Source organism: Chiloscyllium plagiosum, unplaced genomic scaffold, assembly GCF_037043375.1.
Source record: "Chiloscyllium plagiosum isolate Xiang-an unplaced genomic scaffold, Cpla_swu_hap1 HiC_scaffold_32, whole genome shotgun sequence".
Classification (NCBI taxonomy): domain Eukaryota; kingdom Metazoa; phylum Chordata; class Chondrichthyes; order Orectolobiformes; family Hemiscylliidae; genus Chiloscyllium; species Chiloscyllium plagiosum.
The window spans coordinates 42,623,268-42,648,400 of NW_028270170.1; the positions used below are offsets into that span (position 1 = coordinate 42,623,268).

General features: G+C 41.4%; 1 protein-coding gene across 25 annotated transcripts in view; it reads left to right on the plus strand.

The window, feature by feature from the left end:
- The window catches only part of LOC122540026 (protein TANC2), a 1,060,344-nt gene that overhangs the window by 809,676 nt on the left and 225,535 nt on the right, over window positions 1-25,133 (plus strand). For all 25 annotated transcript variants that reach the window (XM_087977936.1, XM_087977934.1, XM_087977935.1 and 22 more), the window contains one exon: window positions 6,032-6,313. In XM_087977936.1, coding sequence (XP_087834062.1) covers window positions 6,032-6,313 — 282 coding nt within the window. The remainder of the gene's footprint in view (window positions 1-6,031; window positions 6,314-25,133) is intronic.

The following is a 25,133-nucleotide window of genomic DNA, read 5'->3' on the forward strand; positions in this document are numbered from 1 at the left end:
GTTAGTGATGATAAAGGCGTCATCCACGTAGCAGACCGAAAGTGTGGGTTGGATGGTTAGGAGAGCTAGGTGAAAGTGAGGACTGCAGATGCTGGAAATTAGAGTTGAGAGTGTGGTGCTGGAAAAGCACAGCAGGTCAGGCAGCATCTGAGGAGCAAGCAAATCAACATTTCAGGCAAAAGTGGAGAGCTGTTTATTCGAGCCTCTGCATTCCTCTTCTGCTAGGAACCATGATTTCAGTGATCCTATGGGTGTTCCATTGATTTGCTTGTTAGTCTTGTTATTGAAAATGAAGTGGGTGGTGAGGTATAGGTCCACTAGCATGACAATGTTGTCTTTGTTGATGAGGTGTCTGGTGTTAGTCTGCCCACTATCACTAGTATCCTTACATACAGACAAGGAAGGACACCATTTTGACTGGGACAAAACATCCATCCTAGGACAAGTCAAACACAAGAATTCCTAGAAGCATGGCATTCCAACTGGAACTCTGTCAACAAACACATCGATTTGGACCCCATCTACCATCTGCTGAGAAAAAGAACTAGAAATGACATCACCAACCCAAAGAAACCTAAATGCAGAAATAAAAGCGGGACGTAACACCAGCGCTTCACCGGAGGCTCACTGATGATGTTCCCTAGTACGGTGATGAAATATCTGAAACCAAACCTTCCAGCACAGTGAGCAAAATCACATCCAAAACCTCAACCTGAGCTGCAAATCTTTTCAAAACTCGCTAACAGAACAGATTTTGCTATTGCACTTTCTTACAGTTTCAAGCTATATAATACTGATTTCCTCTACATATTAAAGTCTAAATTTGTGATTGCTTAGGCCCTTGAATTGTAGCACATTAAGCTCGATTGAAAATGCTAAGCTGAAGTGTTTTGAAAGTTGATCAATTTGCAGCACAAATTTCAGAAAGCAGACTCCATTAGCTAAGATTTTGAAATATTAAGATGTCTACCATTAAAGGTGGAGATAAGGATTTTCTTTTCTGCAAAGTATTATTAGTTTTTGAATTTTCTTCCACAGAGGACAATGATGTTAGGATTATTGAATATATTCAAGGTTGAATTGGACAGATTTTTTGATGATGGATTATGTGAGACAAACAAACATGATCTAATTAAAAGCTATAGCAAACTGCAGGAATTTAATGAATTTTTTTTAATTCACTCACGGGATGTCGGCGTCTCTGGCTAGGTTAGTACTTATTGCCCATCCCTAAATGCGCAAAGGGTAGTTAAGAGTCAATCACATTGCTGCGGGTCTGGTGTCGCATGTCGGCCAGACCAGGTAAAGATGACACATTTCCTTCCCTAAGTGGCATCTCCTTTGAATAATGCGATAACTTTGTTACTTCTGACTCATGTGAAAGAGGTTGTTATGATTCCTGAGGAGACTGATCAGTTGAAAACTAAATTGAATGTCTGGTGACGAACTGACAAGGATCACGCAACAAGATTTCACATTCTAAGACATTTAATGTGAAAAAAGAAACAAACTGAAAGCAATATTAATTAAACACTATTTCAATTGCCAATTTATACTGTCAACTATAGAAAGGTTTGCTCCATTTAATCTTTAAAACAACTGAAAGTACCCAATCCCCTCCCACTTTTATATTTTGTTCCTTAAATGGGCTCTTCATTCTCCAAGAAACAATTCAGGGTGATTTTTAGCTCTTAAAGGCTTGCTTCCTTTTTTTTCCTCGTCCTGAATAGATTCACCCCTGTATCCAGTTCTATCCAGATTTTGTTTTGTTTAAATCTTAATGACCTCAATCTGAGCAAGAACTACTAATCCCATTCTGCATCATGAGCCTTATGCCTCTATTTCTCTGGTACAATGTAGAAATAGTAATAGGTCAACTTTAAGATCATTTAAAAATCATTATATCTTAAAATTAAATAGCTTAAAGTGTGTCTATATACAAACCCTGACATTCTTAGCATGAAAATGCTTGAAGTAAAGAGCAGGTAAAGCAGTACAGGTAGTTCTCCTATGACGCTGTTTTAGATAAAATCGTGCATTAGAAATAATGAGGTCTATGGGAAAAGAAATGGCAAACCACCAAAAACACCAGTAAAAATCGAAACAAAAATATTAGTTAGCCTAACCCAAACGATAGCATGGTCTAAGTAAATTTTGACCTGTTGAATGGTTTTGTACAGTTCAATTCATCAGAATCTTCAACTGATTACTCATTACCTGCTGCCTGCACTACATTCTAGCCAGTCCTCTGATCTCATCCAATGGTAACACTGCACAAGTCAGATCCCAGAATGAAACCTGCCTTCAGAGATCAAAGGTTGAATCTTAATTTCTTTCGCTAAGTGTCAGTTTTGTCAAGTTTTTCAGAGGGTTTCACATCGTGATGGTTGGGATGTCTATTACGTTATTTTACAAAACCTGCCTGATTTATTCTCTACCACTGGTGCCCCTTTCACACATTTCTAGCACTACCAGACCATGTCCCATTTCCAAAACAAGTCACCACTTCCTGGATATCCCAGAATTGGTTACATCTGTGGTGCAGCGCCATCTTTAAAAAGATATTGTGCACCCAGACAAGAGCTGTCATTTCAGAGCTGCCCTGCATGGTCCCTGACATTGGCTCTAGGCGTGGCAGACAATAGAAAACTAGATTAGATTCTCTACAGTGTGGAAACAGGCCCTTCGGCCCAACCAATCCACACCAACCCTCCAGACAGTAACCCAACCAGACTCATTTCACTCTGACTGATGCACCTAACACTATGGGCAATTTAGCATGGGCAATTCACCTGACCTGGACTAGCATCTCTCTTTGTGGTTAGGGATATGGAATGATACAGAGGTAGGACATCCTTTTCTCCCAGGCCAAAAGAGGATGCCATTCTACTGGAACCATGCCAATCTGGACGATGGTTGCAATCCAGGCCAGTGTAGTCTCAAACATCTGAAGGAATACACAGGATGTAGGAAGAAGAACCTTCTCTATTCTGTTAAAAATCACACAACACCAGGTTACAGTCCAACAGGTTTAATTGGAAGCACACTAGCTTTCGGAGCGACGCTCCTTCATCAGGTGATTGTGGAGGGCTCAATCATAACACAGAATTTATAGCAAAAATTTGCAGTGTGATGTAACTGAAATTATACTTTGAAGAATTGATTGTCTGTTAAGCCTTTGATCTGTTAGAATACAGTGATAGTTTCACTTCTTTCATGTGTAAATCACAAAACCCTTTTTTTTTAAAGTTGCATTCTCGGGTTAGCTGTTAACAATGGTGATAGCTAGACAATATGTTGAAGGTGTTAGCCCCCTGGTAGCTACAACAACGGATGAATGGGCACCGCACAACAATCAACAGACAGGAGGGTTCCCTCCCAGTTGGGAAACACTTCAGTGTTCCAGGACATTCAGCCTCGGACCTTCGGGTGACCATCCTCCAAGGTGGACTTCGGGACAGGAGCAGAGGAAAGTGGCTGAGCAGAGACTGATAGCTAAGTTTGGTACCCATAGGGAGGGCCTCAACCGGGACCTTGGGTTCATGTCACATTACAGGTGATCACCATTGCACTACACACACACACACACACACAGATATTCTTACACGCACACACACTCTCATATGCACACGGACAGAGATACACACAGACCCGCACACAGACACCCACACACAGCCTTATAGACACACAGACTCCCACACATACACCCCCTCACAGACTTAAGACACTCTGCACTCACTACACACACACACACACTTTCTCACACTCACAACCCCCATCCTAGACAGACACACAGACAGACAAAGACCCACATGCACACATATATATTGTGTGTGGTGAATTCTTTTGGTACAAAGTTACATTGCACTTTGCTCAAAAACCACATAGATTCATGTCGAACTGTGAGCTCAAAAACTGCATGAATTTATGTAAAACTCTGTTATTTCACTTTTTAGATTGGAATCAATCTAAACATCAGGTCATAGACAGAGAACACGGGGGCTAACACCTTCAACATATTGTCTAGCTATCACCATTGTTAACAGCCAACCCGAGAATGCAACTTTTTAAAAAAAAGGGTTTTGTGATTTACACATGAAAGAAGTGAAACTATCACTGTATTCTAACAGATGAAAGGCTTAACAGACAATCAATTCTTCAATGTATAATTTCAGTTACATCACACTGCAAATTTTTGCTATAAATTCTGTGTTACGATCGAGCCTCCACAATCACCTGATGAAGGAGCGTCGCTCCGAAAGCTAGTGTGCTTCCAATTAAACCTGTTGGACTATAACCTGGTGTTGTGTGATTTTTAACTTTGTACACACCGGTCCAACACCGGCATCTCCGAATCTTCTCTATTCTGCCAGTGAAAGTGCCACCATCTTCTCTGCAACTGTACCCACCATTTCTTGCAACATCTTTCCCACTCATTCATCCTCGCTAACATCTGACCCTGACTCACCCCCTCAGGACATCTGCACACATACACCAAAAGTAACTGTGTCACCCACTATGTGCAGTTTCCTGACTTTGACCACCCTGAGCAGGTGACTGACCATGTCCAACCCTTGTACTGGTTTTTGTGCAGTTGGTTACCACAGTGAATAGTCACTGAAACAGCTTCATGAGTCTGCAGGTATTCTTTAGCATGTAAACATTTTTAAACAAAAAAACTTTAATGCAAACAACAAAGCCAAATTTCAAACTGCTCCTCAACACTGTGATTTCACTGTTAGTTAATTCCAGTGAAATCTCATTTCTAATTTTTTAAATTAACACATTTCACCCAGCTTCTTGCCCTCAGGCTTTAGAGACATTTTCACAATGCTTTCCCAAGTCCGCTAGCACAAACATGTCAACATATATTTCACAAAACTTTTCACAAGAAAGCACACAAGCCAACTGATCGTGATGCCAACAGAGTTGAGTCCTCCGCATACAGCGACACCTACTGTCGAGGATGAGAATTGCATAACAGCGAACTGAAGTTCACTTTATAAAAAAAGTCGGCAATTCACAAATCGCATTACAGACAAATCACGTTTAATAAACGCGCATTAAGGAGAACTACCTGTACCTAGAAGAGACAGTTAAGATCATTGTCTATTGCATTAAAAATGGATAACATTAGAGGTGCAAGTAATTTAAGGAACAGAGGCAGAAAAAGGCAATAGGGAAGCAAAGAGCAAATGAAAAATTATCGAATAGTTGGAAGGCTGGAATGATTAAATAACCAGTGTGGATGATGGTGCGAGGCAAAATAGAATGGAAATAAGACAAGATAGAAGGTGTCTGGAAGAGACATAAATGGTAACAGAAGAATTATTATCATCTAAAGCTGGGAAAAAAGATTGAACAGTGGGCGGTGCGGTGGCTCAGTCGTTAGCAGTGATGCCTCAGTGCCAGGGACCTGGGTTTGATTCCACCCTTGGGCGACTGTCTGTGTGGTCCAGTTTCCTTCCACAGTCCAGAGATTTGCAGGTTAAAGTAGATTGGCTGTGCTAAATTGCCCATAGTGTAGGTTAGGTGCATTAGTCAGCGGAAATGTAGACTAATAGGGTAGGGGAATGTGTCTGGGTGGGTTACTCTTCGGAGGGTTGGTATGGACTTGTTGGACTGAAGGGCCTGTTTCCATGCTGTCGGGATTCTATGATTATAGTAGTTATGGCATGAAATTGTTGAACTTGGTTCCGAGCCTAGATGGTTGTAAAGTGCCTATGAACTTTACTGCTTCTTAGCCCCCATTGAGCATCATTGGAAGAGTGTATAAGGCCAAGAACTGAAAGTCAAATTGCAAGTTTGGGGAGACTTAAATAGGTAGGTAGCCAGTAACTTGAGGTCATGCTTGTACTGAATGAGGGTATTCCTTGAAACGATTAACCAATACTTCATATCCTGTACCTTTTCTGATTTTGCCACTGCCGAATCTCTGGACAGTTTTTCTTTAAAGGTAATTTGCTGTTTTTCTGTAGTGATTGAATTATTGAAACTGGTCTAACTATGGACTATTTTATTATTTCCACAGTACGTTTTGCACCATACAGACCTCCAGATATTTCCTTGAAGCCACTTCTGTTTGAAGTACCCAGCATCACCACTGACTCAGTGTTCATTGGGCGGGACTGGCTCTTCCATGAAATAGATACACAACTAAAATGTGGTAATCCCAGTGTGAACAGAGGAGTAGTGATTATAGCCAATATTGGATTTGGGAAAACAGCCATCATCTCAAGACTGGTTGCACTCAGTTGTCACGGTTCTCGAATGAGACAGATTGCATCTGACAGTCCACATGCATCACCAAAGCGTACGTACTTGTTTGTAAATGTCTGCTTTATTTTAATGCACGTGCATGTGAGAGCCAGCTCAGTAATCTATCTATATTTTTGTCACATATTCACTTTTCGCTCTGCTATAGCTAACATTCATTATGTTCATAAAAAATATTTATTCATGTGCAACTGAAAGGTTAATTAGGCTTGAAAGAATGTCTGTCATCCTCCATATTTATCAGAAGATTTTGACTGTAAAAGACAGTTGACTTATAGTTTAAAATTCTTTGCAATTTAACAAAAGGACTTTTAGAGCATACAATTCTCAGCCAATGACTGATTGTGAGGTGAAGACCTACTAGCCTTGTTGACTAATGTTGATCCAACAAAAACCTGAAGTTACAAATAAAGATCTGAGAAGCAGTGGATTTCTGTGATGTGGCACCCTGTGTGTTGTGCTGCAGAAGTAAGATACAGAATACACTTATGCAACAGCAGAATGTGCCAAATAAGCAAGGAAGTCTAATTCAAAAACTGAGTCCCAGATTAATTCCCATAGTCTGGAACTATCTACCAAAAAGGCAGAAAGGACACATGCTTCGTTCTGTGAGTCAGTGAGCATATTGAAGCTGTGTCTACTGTAATTATTTTGAGTCCTTTGTATAATATATTTTAATCCTATTATCATTGTGCACAGGTTGCGCAAAATGTCTTCAGGACTGTATATTTAGAGTTCAATTTCTAGCCATTTAATATATTTGAAAAATAATTAATAGCATTTGTTAGCAATAACTAGATGGAATTCCTGTTTAAGGTAAGAGTTAATAAAAATTAATTCCTCATTATCTTAATTAAATACAAGTAAAAGACTGTTCAATTAAGTTGTCTGATTTTTAATTCAGTGGGTGGGTCTACAATTTGGTCTGAACCTAGTATATTTAGAACTAGACAATGAAGGTCACCTCCAGAAATTTGTCTGTTTTAGGAAAGTGAAATATTCATTAAAAATGAGCATTTAAAATGTTTCATTAAGATTTAGATGTTTCAATAAGAACAGGGAGGATGGTAAAAGAGGAGGAGGTATGGCATTGTTAATGAAGAACAGCATTACAGTGGCAGAAAGAACGTTTAAGAAATCGTCTACTGAGGTAGTAAGGGCTGAGGTTAGAAACAGAAAAGGAGAGGTCATCCTGTTGGGAGCTTTCTATAGGCCTCTGAATAGTTTCAGAAACGCAGAGATAAAGATAGCAAAGATGATTCTGGATAGGAGCGAAGGTAACAGGTAGTTGTTATGGGGTCTTTAACTTTCCAAATATTGACTGGAAATACTATAGTTTGAGTACTTCCATCCTCTGCTATTGCTCAACCTCTCCATGAGCAGCTTTCCTTTGCAGTGTGGCACGGTAGCTCAGTGGTTAGCGCTGATGCCTCACAGCGCCAGGGACCCAGGTTCATTTCCAGCCTCGGGTGACTGTCTGTGTGGAGTTTGCACATTCTCCCCGTGTCTGCATGGGTTTCCTCCCACAATCCAAAAATCTGCAGGTTAGGTGAATTGGCCATACTAAATTACCCATAGTGTTCAGGGATAGATGGGATAGATAGGGGTAGGGGAATGTGTCTGGGTGGGTTACTCTTCGGAGGGTCAGTGTGGACTTGTCAGGCCAAAGGGCCTGTTTCCACATTGTAGAGATTTTATTGTAATATTCTATGCTTTAGATGGGTCAGTTTTTGTCCAATATGTGCAGGAGAGTTTTCTGACAGGCCAACAAGGGGCGAGGCCACATTGGACTTGTTATTGGGAAATGAACCCAGCCAGGTGTTGGATCTGGAGGATAGTGACCACAACTCGGTTATGTTTACTTCAGCAATGGAAAGGATAGGTATGTACCGCAGGGCAAGAGTTATAGCTGGGGGTAAGGCAATTATGATGCAATTAGGCAAGATTTAGGATGCATAGAATGGAGAAGGAAACTGCAGGAGATGGGAATTGAAATGTGGAGCATATTCACGGAACAGCTACTGCTTAATTTGATAAGTATGTACCTGTCAGACAGGAAGTTGTCAAGCGAGGAAGCTGTGGTTTACTAAAGAAGTTGAATCTCTTGTCAAGAGGAAGAAGAAGGTTTATATACGGATGAGACATGAAGGCTCAGTCAGGGCGCTTGAGAGTTACAAGTTAGCCGGGAAAGACCTAAAGACAGAGCTAAGAAGACCCAGGAGTGGGCATGGGAAGTCACTGGCAGCTAGGATTAAGTAAAGTCCTAAAGCATTCTATAGGTATGTCAGGAATAAAAGAATGACTAGAGTCAGAGTAGGGCCAATCAATGACAGCAGTGGGAAGTTAAGAGATAGGAGAAGTGCTCAATGAATCATCAGTATTCACATTGGAAAAAGACAATGTTGTTGAGAATACTGAGATACAAGCATCTAAAGTAGATGGGATTGACGTTCACGGGGAGGAGGCGTTAGCAATTCTGGAGAGTGTGAAAATAGATAAGTCCCTTGGGACTGTTGGGATTTATCTTAGGATTCTCTGGGAAGCCAGGCAGAAGATTGCAGAGCCTTTGGCTTTGACCTTTATGTCATCATTGTCTACAGGAATAGAGCCAGAAGGCTGGAGGATAGCAAATGTTGTCCCCTTGTTGAAGAAGGAGAGTAGAGACAACCCTCATCGTTATGGACTAGTGAGCCTTACTTCGGTTAGAATAGAACATAGAACAATACAGCGCAGAACAGGCCCTTGGGCCCTCGATGTTGCGCCGAACCGTGAACTATCCTCAGCCCGTCCCCCTACACTATCCCATCATCATCCATGTGCCCATCCAAGGATTGTTTAAATCTCCCTAATGTGGCTGAGTTAACTACATTGGCAGGTAGGACATTCCATGCCCCTACCACTCTCTGAGTAAAGAACCTGCCTCTGACATTTGTCTTAAATCTATCACCCCTCAGTTTGTAGTTATGACCCTTCGTACAAGCTGACTTCTTCATCCTGGGAAAAAGACTTTCACTGTCTACCCTATCTAATCCTCTGATCAGTTTGTATGTCTCTATCAAATCCGCTCCTTGCGTCCTTCTTTGCAATGAGAACAGACCCAACCTCTGCACCTTTTCCAATGCTTCCACATCCTTCCCGAAATATGGCGACCAGAACTGTATGCAATATTCCAAGTGTGGCCGCACTAGCGTTTTGTATAGTTGCAGCATAATATTGCGGCTCCAGCACTCAATCCCTCTACCAATGAAACCTAACACACCGTATGCCTTCTTAACAGCACTATCAACCTGGGTGGCAACTTTCAGGGATCTATATACATGGACTCCAAGATCCCTCTGCACATCCACTCTACCAAGAATCTTTCCATTGATCCAGTACTCTGTTTTCCTGTTATTCTTCCCAAAGTGCATCACCTCACATTTAGCTGCATTGAACTCCATTTGCCACCTCAGCCCAATTCTGCAGTTTAGCTAAGTCCCCCTGCAATCTATAACATTCTTCCAAACTATACACTACTCCACTGACTTTAGTGTCATCTGCAAATTTACTGATCCATTCATCTATGCCTATGTCTAAGTCATTTATAAAAATGACAACGGTAGTGGTCCCAAAACAGATCCTTGTGGCACACCACTAGTAACTGGACTCCAGGCTGAATATTTTCCATCAACCACCACTCACTGCTCTTTCAGAAAGCCAGTTTCTAATCCAAACTGCTAAATTACCCTCAATCCCATACCTCTGCATTTTCTCCAACAGCCTACCATGTGGAACCTTATCAAACGCTTTATTAAAGTCCATGTATACCACGTCAACTGCCCTCCCTTCATCTACATGCTTGGTCACCTTCTCAAAAAACTCAATGAGGTTTGTGAGACACGACCTGCCCTTGACGAAACCATGTTGACTCCCTGAAATCAAATTGTTGCTTGCTAGATGATTATAAATCTTATCTCTCATAATCCTTTCCAAAACCTTTCCTACAACAGAAGTAAGACTCACTGGTCTATAATTACCTGGGTCATCTCTACTGCCCTTCTTGAACAAGGGCACAACATTTGCAATCCTCCAGTCCTCTGGTACTAAACCTGTAGACAATGATGACTCAAATATCAAGGGCAAAGACTCTGCTATCTCCTCCCTAACATCCCAGAGAATCCTCGGATAGATCCCATCCAGCCCAGGGAACTTGTCTACTTTCATCCTTCTAGAATTGATAACACCTGTTTGTAACTAACCTCGATCCTTTCTAATCTAATATCTCGTACCTCATTCTTCTCCTCTACAATATTCTCCTTTTCCTCAGTGAAAACTGATGAGAAATGTTCGTTTAGCACCTCTCCGATCTCCACACGGTCCACCTTCAACTTCCCACTTCTGTCTTTGACTGGCCCTATTCCTATCCTCATCATCCGCTTATTCCTCACATACCTATAGAAAGCTTTAGGGTTCTCCTTTATTCTATTTGCTAAAGACTGCTCGTATCAGAGATACGAGATATAAGAGGTATAAGAGATAGGATTTATAATCATCTAGAGAGTAATAAGTTGATGAGGGATAGTCAACATGGTTTTGTGAATGTTGGGTCGTGCCTCACAAACCTTATTGAGTTCTTTGAGAAGGTGACCAAACAGGTGGATGAGGGTATATGGATTTCAGTAAAGCGTTTGATAAGGTTCCCAATGGTAGGTATTGCAGAAAATATGGAGGTGTGGGATTGAGAGTGACTGAGCGGTTTCGATCAGAAATTGGCTAGCTGAAAGAAGACAGAGAGTGGGGATTGATGGGAAATGCTCATCCTGGAGTGTAATTACCCGTGGTGAACTGCAAGGATCTGTTTTGGGGCCAGTGCTCTTTGTCATTTTTATAAATGACCTGGATGAGGGCATAAAAGGATGGGTTAGTTAATTTGTGGGTGATAAAAAGGTCAGTGGAGTTGTGGACAGTGCTGAAGGATGTTGCAGGTTACAGAGGGACATGGTAAAGCTGCAGAGTTAGGCTGAGAGGTGGCAATTGCAGTTTAATGGGGAAAAGTGTGAGGTGATTCACTTTGGAAGAAGCAGCAGGAATAAAGAATACTGGGCTAATGGTAAGATTCTTGGTAATGTGGATCAGCAGTGAGATCTCAGTGTCCATGCATGTAGAACCCTGAAAATTGCCACCCAGTTTGATCGGGTTGTTAAGAATGCATACAGAGTGTTAGCTTTTATCGGTAGAAGGTTTGAGTTTCAGAGCCACGAGGTCATGTTGTAGCTGTACAAAACTCTGATGCGGCCGCACTTGGAGTATTGCTTACAGTTCTGGTCACCGCATTATAGGAAGGATGTGGAAGCTTTAGAAAGGATTCAGATGAGATTTACTGGGATGTTGCCAGGTATGGAAGGAAGAAGTTTTGAGGAAAGGCTGAGGGACTTGAGGCTGTTTTCATTGGAGAGCGGTGACTTAGTTGAGATGTGTAAGATAATTAAAGGATTAGATGGGGTGGACAGTGAGAGCCTTTTTCCTTGGATAGTGATGGCTAGCACGATGGGACATAGCTTTAAATTGTGGGCAGATGTCAGAGGTAGTTTCTTTACTCAAACTAATAAACGTGCGAACGCACAACCTGTGACAGTTTTAGACTTGCCAAACTTTAGGGCATTTAGATAAACATATGGATGAAATGTATAGGTTAGATGGGCATCAGATTGATATCAAAGGTCGGCGCAACATCGAGGGCTGAAGGGCCTGTGCTGTGCTGTTATGTTCTATGTTCAAGAGTAATGCCAAATTTGTAACAGACCAACTTATTCTCACACTATTTCCAGAGAGTGAATTTGAAGTCGGTAGATGGAAAACTGAGTTTGGAATAGGATTGATTTTCAATTGCTTCAGTTTCCCCCAAATTTAATCCGAAGGCATTTGTAGTATTTGATTTGATTTGATTTGATTAAACAGTTTGATAATTTAGCATGATGGAGCAGTTGAGTGAGATATGCTGAGGTAGAGCCTTATACCATCATCATACGTATGCAAACTAACACTGATTTTGAATGATGTCAGTGAGCATGTATACGGGTAATGAGAGGGGTCAAGATTAGAGCGGTGCTGGAAACACACAGCAGGTCAAGCAGCATCAGAGGAGCAGGAAAATCGACATTTCAGGCAGGAGCCCTTCACATGTAATGAGAGGGGTCAAGAATAGATTCTTGAGGAACATTTTGGTAATGATGCAGGAAATTCTTTGTCCCAAGGAGTTTGGATTCTCAGTATCGAGTCATACAGCACAGAAGTGGACACTTCGGTCCAAATCCTCCATGCTGACTAGGTTTCCCAAGCTAAACTAGTCCTGTCTGCCTGTGTTTGGCCCATATCTCTCTAAACCTTCCCTTATCATGTATCCGTCCATATATATTTTAGATGTTGTAACTGTACCCGTATGTACCACTTCCTCTGGCAGTTCATTCCATGTACAAGCCACTCTGTGTGAAAAGGTTGCCCCTCAGGTCCCTTTTAAATCTTTCTCTTCTCACCCTAAAGTTATGCCCTCTAAGTTTTGAAGTCCCTGACCCTAGTGAAAAACCTCTTGCTATTCACCTTATCTATGCCCATCATGATTTTATAAACCTCTAAGTTCACTCTTCAACCTCCTACTCTCCAGAGAAAGTCCCATCCTACTCAACTTCTCTTTATACCTCAAACCCTCCAGTCTCAGTAACAACCTTATAAATCTTTTCTACACCCTGTCCAATGTAATAATATTCTTTCTATAGCAGGGTGACCAGAACTCTGCTCAATATTCCAAAAGTGGCTGAACCAACGTCCTGCACAATTGCAATATGATGTCTCAACCCCTGCGCAGTTATGTCTAGCATGCCAAATGCTGCCTTAACCACCTGACTACCTGTGACACAACTTTCAAGGAACTATACACCTGAAACCCTAGTCTCTCTGTTCAACAACACTCCCTAGAGCCCTACCATTAACTGACCATGTTCATCTTACTAAAATGTTACACTTCACATTTATCTAACACTCCTCAGCTCATTGGTCCAACTTATCAAGATCGTTTTGAATCTTAGCTAACCTTCTTCACACATTCATTGCCTACTGGCCTAACTCTCTATACCTGCCTTTGGCCCAAATCCCGTAAAATCTCTGCCTTACAAAAATGTATCTATCCCAGTTTTAAAATTCACAACTGATCTAGTATTAACGGCCATTTGTGGATAAGAGTTCCAAACATAGAGTAATAGAGATGTACAGCATGGAAACAGACCCTTCGCTCCAACACGTCCATGCCGACCAGATATCCCAACCCAATCTAGTCCCACCTGCCAGAACCCGGCCCATATCCCTCCAAACACTTCTTATTCATATACCCATCCAAATGCCTCTTAAATGTTGCAATTGTACCAGCCTCCACCATTTCCTCTGGCAGCTCATTCCATACCCGTATCACCCTCTGCGTGAAAAAGTTGCCCCTTAGGTCTCTTTTATATCTTTCCCCTCTCACCCTAAACTTATGCCCTCTAATTCTGGACTCCCTGACCCCAGGGAAAAGACTTTGTCTATTTACCCTATCCATGCCCCTCATAATTTTGTAAATCTCTATAAGGTCACCCCTGCACCTCCGACACTCCAGGGAAAACAGCCCCAGCCTGTTCAGCCTCTCCCTGTAGCTCAAATCCTCCAAACCTGGCAACATGCTTATAAATCTTTTCTGAACGCTTTCAAGTTTCACAACATACTTCCGATAGGAAGGAGACCAGAATTGAACGCAATATTCCAACAGTGGCCTTTGTGCAAACGTTGTTCAGTATATTCAAGGCAGAACTTGATGTAGAGCTCTTTTATCCCAGTGTGGCATTCTTTTATTCCAGTATCTTAGAGGTGGTCCTAGACCTCCCAGCATCAGTATGTTTGGGAATCAATCACTGACCTGTCATTGACTTACAGAACTATATTATGTTGCTATGTATCTGAAAAATTAATTTTGACAGTTTTGTTCAGACTGTTTGAATCTCTAGGTTGATTAGTTGCAGTTTTAACCTTCTAGGGATTTTCTAATTTTTTCCATAAAATTCATAACTTGTTTTGTCTACACATTTAACTGAAATGGTGAGTGTCTCTCAACCCCTTCAACTGATAACCTGTAAGGTACATGAAGCAAACTGCAAAATACCCTTGAGTACGAAAGACTAGACTTGACAGGGGCTGTCACAAGAGAATAAATATGGACAATCTATCAAAACCATTGTGGAATAGATTTGGGAAGTACATACTCAAGTTCAACTAAGATCAGAATATATACACCTGTTACAACGATACAACTGCTGCCCCATGTTAAAGAAAACATGTTTATAAAACTTTACTTAGAATTTGTCATTTGTTTTGGCAGCAGTCCATAATGTATACTGAAGATGCTGAAGAAAATAATGTAGTGATTTGAAATTGCATACAAAACAGAGAACTGAAATAATGTATGATAGCAAGAAAGCTACCAGTAGAAGATAAAATGTTCAGTGATTTGAATGACGATCAATGCGTCTCACGATATATGTACGATACTAACATAGCCACTTAATGATTATTTATTTTCTCTTCAACTTTGCAACCTTTCCAACTTCCCTTTCTTTCTATCATTGAACCAGTATCAGGATTTACAGCCATACACTTCTCTTCACATCTTTTATTCTATATTTTATCAATAGAAACTGAGATTTTGTAGATGGACTGGGAAGTTGAAAAGCAATAGATCATTCTGGATGGGTTAAATGGATCTCCGATTAAATCTGTGAGACTTATAAAGCAGGGAAGGCTTTGTCGAGGAAGTCGATAACCATTTAAGAGGTTCTAACAGATATAGAGATCTACAGAACAGCAAATGGCCCTTTGTGCTGGTCAAAAACAATCACCTAACTATTCTAATACCATTTTTCAGCACTTAGTTCAGCATCACAAGTGCTCATTCATGATTTGAATGTTGAGGGTTCCTGTTTTACCACCACTGATTGTAGATTCCCACAACCCTCTGGTGTAAACATTTTCACTCACATCCCCTGTAACCTTCCTGACCTTAATCTGTGTCCTTGGTCATTTATCCCGCCATCAAGGAGAACAATTTTTTCCTTACTACTCTGTCTATGCCCCTCATAATTTTATACCTATGAATCATGTCCCTCCTCAGACTCCTCTGCTCCAAAGAAAACAACCTAGTCTATCCAGTCTCTCATCGTAATTAAAACTTTCAAGCCCAGGTAACATCCTTATAAATCTCCTCTGCACCAATGCAATTATATCCCTCTAATAATGTGGATTCCAGAACTGTAAACAATAGACTAGTTGTGGCCTAAGCAACTTTTTATACAATTCCTACATTATTTCTTTGCTATTAAACTCTGCTTTGGCTGATAAAGGCAAGTATCTCATATGCGTTCTTGGCCACTTTATCTACCTGCCCTGCCTCTGATCCTCGATGCTTCTCAGGGTATTCATCATGTATTCCTTTGCATTGTTTGTCCTGTGCAAGCGCATCACATCATACGTATCCAAGTTGAATTATTTGCCACTGATCAGCCCATCTATATCCTCCTCTAATCTAAGGCTATCCTCCTCACTCTTTGCGATCCCAGCAATTTTCATATCATCCACAAACTTAGTGATCAACCCTCCTGCATTCAAGTCATAAATCATTTATATGAACTGCAAAGAGCAAGAATCTGTGGAACCCTGCTGAGCACAGGCTTCCAGTCACAAAAATACCCATCAACCATCACCCTCTACTCCATGCAACTCAGCCAATTCTGGATCCAGTAAGGCTTGGATCTCATGGACTCATATCTATGCTGTCAGTCCCCCATGTGAAACCTTCCCAAAAGCCTCACTGAAGTCTTGGTAGAATACTTTGAATGCATTGTTCTCATCCACATACCTGGTTAACTCTTCAAAAAATTGTTCATAAGTTTATAAGATGTAGGAGCAGAATTAGACCATTCAGCCCATTGCATCTGCTCCACCATTTGAGCATGGCTGACATGCTGCTCACCCCCATTTTCCTGCCTTCTCACCATAAATTTTCAAGATCTTTCCTATCAAAAATCTGTCTAACACCTCCTCAAATTTACTCACTGTCCCAGCAACCACTGCAGTTTTGGATAGCGAATTCCACAGATCCACAACTCTTTGGGAGAAACAGTTTCCCCTCAACTTTGTTTTAAATTTACTATCACTTATCCTAAGACTGCAATCTCTTGTCCTCGCATGTCTCATAAGAAGAAACATCCTCTCCACGACTATTTTATCCATATCTTTCTTCATCTTGAATACCTCAATTTGATCTCCCCTCAGTCTTCTAAATTCCAGAGAGTGCAGGTTTCATACGACAAACCTCTCATCTCTGGGATCAATCTAGTGAACCTCCTCTGAACTGCCTCCAATGCCACTACATCCCTTCTCCAATAAGGAGACCAAAACTGTGCACCATACTCCAGATGCAGTCTCACCGATGCCTTGCACAGTTGCAACAATACTTCCTTACCTTTATATTCTATTCCTTTAGCTTTCTTGATTATCTGTTGTACCTGCATGCTATTGTTCCGTGACTCATGAACAAGTACAACCATATCCTTCTGTACCGGACCACCATGATTGTCTGTCCCTATTTAGATAATAGGTCGCCTTCCCATTTTTCTGTCCAAAATGCATGAGCTCACATTTATGTTAAAAGCCAGCTGCCACATTTTGGTCCATTCTCCTAATGTATGTACATCCACCTGCAAGGTTCTTATTTCCTCATCTCAATTTTCTATCCTGCCTATTTTTTAATGTCATCAACAAATTTGGTTATAGAGCCTTCTATCCCTGTATCGAAGTTGTTAATGTAGATTGTAAATAGCTGGGGCCCAAGGACCGAACCCTGTGGAACCCCTTTAGTTACATCTTGACATTCAGAAAAAAAAAACATATATGGGAAGCGAGCAATGCGATTGCTATGCCTCTGCTAATGATCTTTGCATCCTCACTCTCCACAGGAGTAGTACCAGGAGTAGTACCAACATTCATCTGAATGTTGTTCCTCTGTTCAAGAAGTCCCTAGGAATTACAGATCAGTCAGTCTTAGGTCTGTGGTAAGAAAAGTACTGGAAAGGATGCTGAGTGATAGGATTTATGACTATTTGGAAAAATATAGTTTGATTAAAGATAGTCAACATGGCATTGAGAGGGGCAGGTCATGCCTCACAAGCCTTATTGAGTTCTTTGAGGACATCATGAGACAAGTTGATGAAACTCGAGCAGTGGATGTGATGTATATGGATTTCAGTAAGACATTTGATAAGGTTCCCTATGGTAGGCTCATTCAGGAAGTTAGGAGGTATGGGATACAGGGAAATTTGGCTGTCATGAGACAGAATTAGCCAAAAGGAGACAGCGAGTGATAATGGATGGAAAGTATTCCGCCTGGAGGTCAGTGACCAGTGGTGTCCCGCGAGGATCTGTTCTGGGGCCTCTGCTCTTTGTACTTTTTATAAATGACTTGGATGAAGAAGTAGAAGTGTGCTTTAGTAAGTTTGCTGATGACACAAAGGTTGGTGGTGTTGTAGATAGTGTCGAGGGCTGTTGCAGGCTACAACATTGACATTGACAGGATACAGAACTGGGCTGAGAAGTGGCAGGTGGAGTTCAACCTTGACAAATGTGAAGTGATTCATTTAGAAGGCTGAATTTAAATGCTGAATACGGGGTTAAAGACAGGATTCTTGGTGGTGTGGAGGAACAGCGGGATCTTGGGGTCCATGTACGTAGATCCTTCAAAGTTGCCACCCAGGTTGATAGGGTTGTTAAGAAGGCGTATGGTGTTTTAGCTTTCATTAACAGGGTGATAGAGTTTTAAGAGCGGCAAGGTTTTGCTGCAGCTGTATAAAATCCTGGTTAGACTACACTTGTATCCAGTCTGGTCACCTCATTATATGATGGATGTAAATGCTTTAGAGAGGATGCAGAGGAGATTTACCAGGATGCTGCCTGGATTGGAGAGATTGCCTTATGAAGAAGGGTTGAATGAGCTAAGGCTTTTCACACTGGAGAGATGAAGGAAGAGAGGTGACTTAACAGAGGTGTACAAGGTAATGGGAGGCATAGATAGCCAGAGATGTTTCCCCAGGACAGAAATAACTGTCAAGAGGGGTCATAATTTTAAGGTGATTGGATGAAGGTATGAGGAGATGTCAAAGGTAGGTTCTTTACACAGAAAGTGGTGGGTGCGTGAAATGCACTGCCAGCGGTGATAGTAGAGTCAGAGACATTAGGTACATTTAAGCAACCACTAGGCAAGCACATGGACAGCAGTAAATTGAGGCTTGTGTCGGTTAGGTTGATCTTAGATGAAGATAAATGCTCAACACAACATCATGGGCCGAAGGGTTGTACTGTTCTATGTTCAATGTTTTTTCTCAACTCTCTGTCTTCTGACCATCACTTGGTAAGATATGATCTCCCCTTAACAAAACCATGCTGACTGTTTTTGATTAACCCTTCCCTCTTTCATGCCAATTAATTCTGTCCCTCAAAATTGCTTCCAATAGTTTCTCCACCACCTAAGTTCAGACTGAATGGCCTGTGATTTTCTGATTTATCCCTTGCATCCTCCTTGAATAACAGAATAAAGATGCATTTATAGGAAGACAACCTTAACTGATGGTGTGCCACAGGGATCAGTGGTAAGGGCACCATTATTTACAATAGATACTAATGACTTGGATGAGGGAAGTTCATAGTTAAGATTGCAGGTGACACAAAAATTAAGTGGGAAGGCTAATGGTGCTGCATTTTGGAAAAGCAGACCAGAGCAGGACTTATTCACTTAATGGTATTGTCCTGGGGTGTGTTGCTGATCAAAGAGACCTTGGAGTGGAGTTTCATAGTTCCTTGAAAGTGGAGTCAACAGGTAGATAGGATAGCTTTCCCTTATTGGTCAGAGAATCGAGTTAGGAATTGGGAGGTCATTTTGTGGCTGTACAGGACATTGGTTAGGCCACTTTTGGAATATTGCATGCAATTCTCATCTCCTTCCTATTGGAAAGATGTTGTGAAACTTGGAAGGGTTCAGAAAAGATTTACAAGGATGTTGTCAGGGTTGGAGGATTTGAGCTATAGGGAGAGGCTGAAAAGAACTAGAATTAGAATCCCTACAGTGTGGAAACAGGCCCTTTGGCACAACAAGTCCACACCAATCTTCCAAAGAGTGACCCACCTAGACCCGTTCCCTCTACCCTATATTTATCCCTGACCAGTAACCTATACAATGGGCAATTGAACATGGCCAATTCACCAAACCTCCAATTCTCCAATTCATCTTTGGAGTGTGGGAGGAAACCGGAGTACCCGGAGGAAACCCACACAGACACGGGGAGAACATGCAAACTCCAAGAAGACAGTTGCCCAAGGCTGAAATCTAACCTAGACCCCTGGTGCTGTGAGGCAGCAGTGCTAACCACTGAGCTGTCGTGCCATCCATAATAGACTGGGGCTGTTTTCCCTGGAGCGTTGGAGGCTGAGGGGTGATCTTATAGAGGCTTATAAAATCATGAGGGACATGGATAGGATAAAAGGGCAAGGTCTTTTCCATGGGGGAAGAGTCCAGAATGAGAGGGCATAATTTAAGGTGAGAGGGGAAAGATACAAAAGGGACCTCGGGCAACGTTTTTATGTAGTGTGTGGTGTGTGTATGGAATGAGCTGCAAGAGGAAGTGGTGGAGGCTGGTACACTTACAGCATTTAAAAGACATCTGGATGGGTATATGAATAGGAAGGGTTTAGAGGGATATGGGCTAAGTGCTGGCAAATGGGACAAGATTAGGTTAGGATATCTGGTCGGCATGGATGAGTTGCTCTGTTTCTATGACCCTACAGTGAGGATGACACGAAGAGTCTGCAGAGGGATATGGACAGATTAAGTGAGCGATCAGAAACATGACAAATGGAATACAATATGGCAAAATGTGAAATTGTGCACTTTAGCAGGAAGAATAGAAGAGCTCAAAAGCTATTATCTAAATGAGCAAAGATTGCGAAGAGTGGCAGCACAGTGAAATTTGGGTTTACTTGTGCATCTAAGGTGAAGGTAAATTCACCATCGTCCCAGTGAACCATAGGCTGCTGTCTCATTAGCTAGACAGATGTCTGTGGTGGTGTTAACCTGATGGTCACCACACCTCAGGTGTGATGAGAGGTTGAGAAGGAGAATCCTTCAGGGTAACCTCACCTGGTGCAGGAATTGAACTCATGCTGTTGGTATAATTCTGCATCAGAAACCAGCCACCCAGCCATTTGGACTAACCAGCCTAGTTATCAGGAAGAAGGATCAGTGGAATCAAAGTGTTAACTGTGTTTTCACTCCAAAAATACTGTCTGACCAGCTGAGTTTCTTCAGCAATTTCATTTTTTTTTGTTTCAGACCCCCAGCATCTGTAGTTCTTTGTTTTATTATAAAAGTAAGGAGGTTTTACTAAAAGTATACAAGGTACCAGTTGGATTACTATGAACAATTTGGACCCCTTATCTAGGGAAAGATAATACTGGCATCCAGAGAAGGTTCACTTGGCTAATCTCAGGTATGGAGGAACTGTTTTATGAGGAAAGGTTGTGTAGTTTGGGCCTGTACACATTAGTGTTCAGAGGAATGAAAGGAAATCTTATTGAAACATGTAAAATTCTTATAGGGCTTGAAAGGGTAGATGTGGAGAGCTGGTGTCTCCTTGTGGGAGAGATTCAGATCAGAGGGCATAATCTCAGAATGAGCATGTGGAAGACTATTTTTTCCTCTGAGGGTAGTGAATCATATATGAAGGATGGTGCATGGACATTAATTCAGTTATAGAGTCCTATAGCGTGGAAATAGATCCTTCGGTCCAATTTGTCCATGCCAACCAAGTTTCCCAAACTAAACTAGTCCCATCTGTCTGTGTTTGGCCCATATCCCTTTAATTTTTTTTCTATTCATGTATCTGTCCAAATGTCTTTTAAATATTGTAACTGTACCTGCAATACTACTTCCTCTGGCTGTTCATTCCACATACAAACCAGCCAACATGTGAAAATGTCCCTTGGATCCCTTTTAAATCTTTGTCCTCTCACCTTAAAAAAAATGCCCTCTAATTTTGAACTTGCCTACCCTCAGGAAAAGGCTCCTGCTATTCACCTTACCTACGTCCCTCATGATTTTTTAAGCCTCAAATACAGTCTCCCATCCCAGTGAAAGAAGTTCCAGCCTATTCAACCCCCCCCTACAACTTAAACCCTCCATAATAGAAAAGAGAACAGGGAGATTGAAGTAACTGGCAACAGTGAGAGGAATGCAAATGGGACCATTAATAAGTCCCTTCCTGTTCATAGTGTTTGTAAATGATGTAGTATTTGAGCCTTTTTGGGGGTCAGTTAACTCAGTTGGCTGGACAGCTGACATTAACAGTGCGGCTTCCTTTCTCACGCGAGCTGAAGTTACCATGAAGGACTCTCCTTCTCGACCTCTCCCCTCGCCTGAGGTATGGCGACATGATGATGTGGTGATGTCATTTCCTGTTCGTTTTCTGAGGGGTTGATGGTTGGTATCTAGATCTATGTGTTTGTTTATGGCATTGTGGTTGGAGTGCCAGGCCTCTAGGAATTCTCTGGCATGTCTTTGCTTAGCCTGAATTTGTTTAATCAGGTCAACATTGTTATTCCACTTGTTTGGGCATTCGCTAGACATTCTGGGTGACATTTCCAGAATGAAGAAACAAATGAAACAGACGTGTGTTCAATAAAACATGAGACAGGTTTAAATATTCTATCAATAGCAACCTTTAAATATAATTAGGAGCTTCCTGGAAATCAATGCCTGGTTCAAGAGCAGATGCCAACTTATTTTTTAACCTTGCACACTCTCAATTATAGTGTTCAGAGTCTGAATCCTGTGATGCACACGGAATTACCTTTGGGGCAGTGAAATTCTGAATTTTATATTTCATTTTTGTGCAGTATTTGAGGCAAAGTGTCCACATGTATCACCTGATATCAGTAGTTAAATAGGACTGAAATTTGATAAATTCTAAAGATGGATACTAAATCTAACATCTGTCATCTGTAATGTTTCAAGGTATTACTGAATTAACAGCTCAATATTTGTCTCTCAGACTAATTTAGAGTCATAGAGATGTACGATATGGAAACAGAGCCTTTGGTCCAACTCGTCCACGCCGACCAGTTATCTTATATTAAACTAATTCTATTTGCCAGCATTTGGCCATATCCTTCTGAAATCCTTCCCATTCATCTACCCATCCAGATGCCTTTTAAATGTTGCAATTGTACCAGCCTCCACCACTTCATCTGACAGCTCATTCCAGTACTCTCTGTGTGAAAAAAAGTTGTCGATTTTAAATCTTTCCCCTCTCACCTTAAATCTGTGGCCTCTAGCTTTGGACTCCCCTACCCTGGGGAAAAGACCTTGGCTATTCCCCATATCCGTCCCCTCATGATTTTGTAAACTTCTGTAAGGTCACCATCAACCTCTGATTCGCCAGGAAAAATAGCCCAAGCCTATTCAGCCTCTCCCTATATCTCAAAGCCTCCAACCCTGGTTACATACTTGTAAATTGTTTCTGAACCTTTTCAAGTTTCACAGCTTTTTGTCCTAAAGCAGGGAGACTAGAATTGAGCACAATATTCCAAAAGTAGCCAAATCAATGCCCTGTAGAGCTGCAACATAACCTTCCAATACCTTTACTCATTGCACTGACCAACCATACCAAATGCCTTCTTCACTATCCTGCGATTCCACTTTCAAGGAACCATGAACTTGCACTCCAAAGTCCCTTGGTTCAGCAACACTCCCCAGGACCTTACCATTAAGTGTATATGTCCTGCCCTGGTTTGCCTTTCCAAAATGCAGTACCTCACATTGATCTAAATTAAATTCCATCTGATACTCCTCAGCCCATCGATTCATCTGATCAAGGTCCAATTGTAATCTGAGATAACCTTCTTGTCTGGAATGAGCTGTCAGATGAAGTGGTGGAGGCTGGTACAATTGCAACATTTAAAAGGCACCTGGATGGGTAGATGAATGGGAAGAGTTTCAGAAGAATATGGCCAATTTTGGTGCCATCTGCAAACTTACTAACTATCCTTCCTATATTCACATGAAAATTATTTATATAAATGACAAAAAGCAGTGGACCCAGCACCTATCCTTGCAGCACACCATGTGCTAACAGACCTCCAGTCAAAACGTAACTGTTCATCACCACCCTTTGTCTCTGACCTTTGAGACAGTTATGTATCCACAAGACTAGTTCTCCATTATTCCAAGTGATCTAACCTTGTTAACTAGTCTACTATGTGGAACCTTGTCAAACATCCATATTTTTTATGCTCAGGCTGCATCTTTAAATTTTAAATGAAGTTTGTGAGAAAAGTCTTTTAAAGGCTTGTAGATATAAGTTGACTAGATGGTTGGCAATAACACCAATATCATGAATTTGATTCTCCTTCAAGCTGAGGTAGTCTTGGGTCCTGCCTCCTCCTCATGTCCCTGACAGAGACAGGCAAGTCTTCAGTACTATTGCTGGAATGTTGTCATGGCCCTTAGCCTTCACAGTATCCAGTGTCATTAGCTCTTGCTTGATATCATGTGGAGTGAATCAAATTGATTAAAAACTGATATCTGTGATGCTATGCACCTCAAGAGGAAATAGAAATTTTACATCAACTTGGCACTGCAGGATAAAGATAGATGTGAATAATTTGGCGTTGAGTTTTGCACTGATGTTCTGGGTTTACCCATATTTGAGAGTGGGGATAGTTGTGAACTCTCCACCTCCTGTTGTTTGCTTAATTGCCCAACAATTGAGCAATGTGTTAAATTGTAAAGTAGTTGACTGATATAGAGAAGGAGGGAGGTTCAGGCAGAGAGTTCCAGAGTTTATTTTGAGAACACCAGGATTAGGGAAAGGAATTGAAGAATATACAAGGTCAACATTGGGGAAATAGGACCAGTTAGGGCCAGGAGAGTTCAGAGATCAGCAGTGGTGAGGTCATGAGAAATTTGAAATCAACGAGAACTTTTAATTGGAACCATTGAGAAACAGGAAAACAAAGTAGGTAAGTGAGCGCAGGGGTAATAATAGAATCCCTACAGTGTCTAAACAGGCCATTTTGGCCCAACATGTCCACACCAACCCTCCGAAGAATATCTCACCCAGACCCGTTTCCGTACCCAATTACTCTACATTTACCCCTGACTAATGCACCTAACCGATACATCCCTGAACACTATGGGCAATTTACCATGGCCAAATCACATGACCTGCACATCTTTGGATTGTGGGAGGAAACTGGAGCACTCGGAGGATATTTCAGCTCATCCAAGCATGAATATTGAAGAATAATTCTGACAACACTGAGGAAGTGAAATAGAACTGGGTCTCAACTTGTAAATATTGGACCTGAATTCTGGTCATGAATCAGTCATTGAATTGTCATGTTTGTGGTGCTGGAAAACACAGAAGGACAAGCAGTATCCGAGGAGCATGAGAATCATGCCTTCTGCCTGAAACATCGATTCTCCTGCTCCTCAGATGCTACCTGACCTGCTATGCTTTTTCAGCAGCACACTTTCGACTCTGATCTCCAGCATCTGCAGTCCTCACTTTCTCCCACTTACCATGTTTGTTTATTTTGCTTCATAATGCCTAATATTCAAAATGTAATGAAAATAATTCTGGCAGATATGAAAAAGTGTGCTCTCTAATTCTCTTGAAAACTGAAAGAATCATTAGCATTCAAAGAGTTAAAAAGTTATTTACAATCCCAGCAGGACTGCCAACTTTAAAAAATGA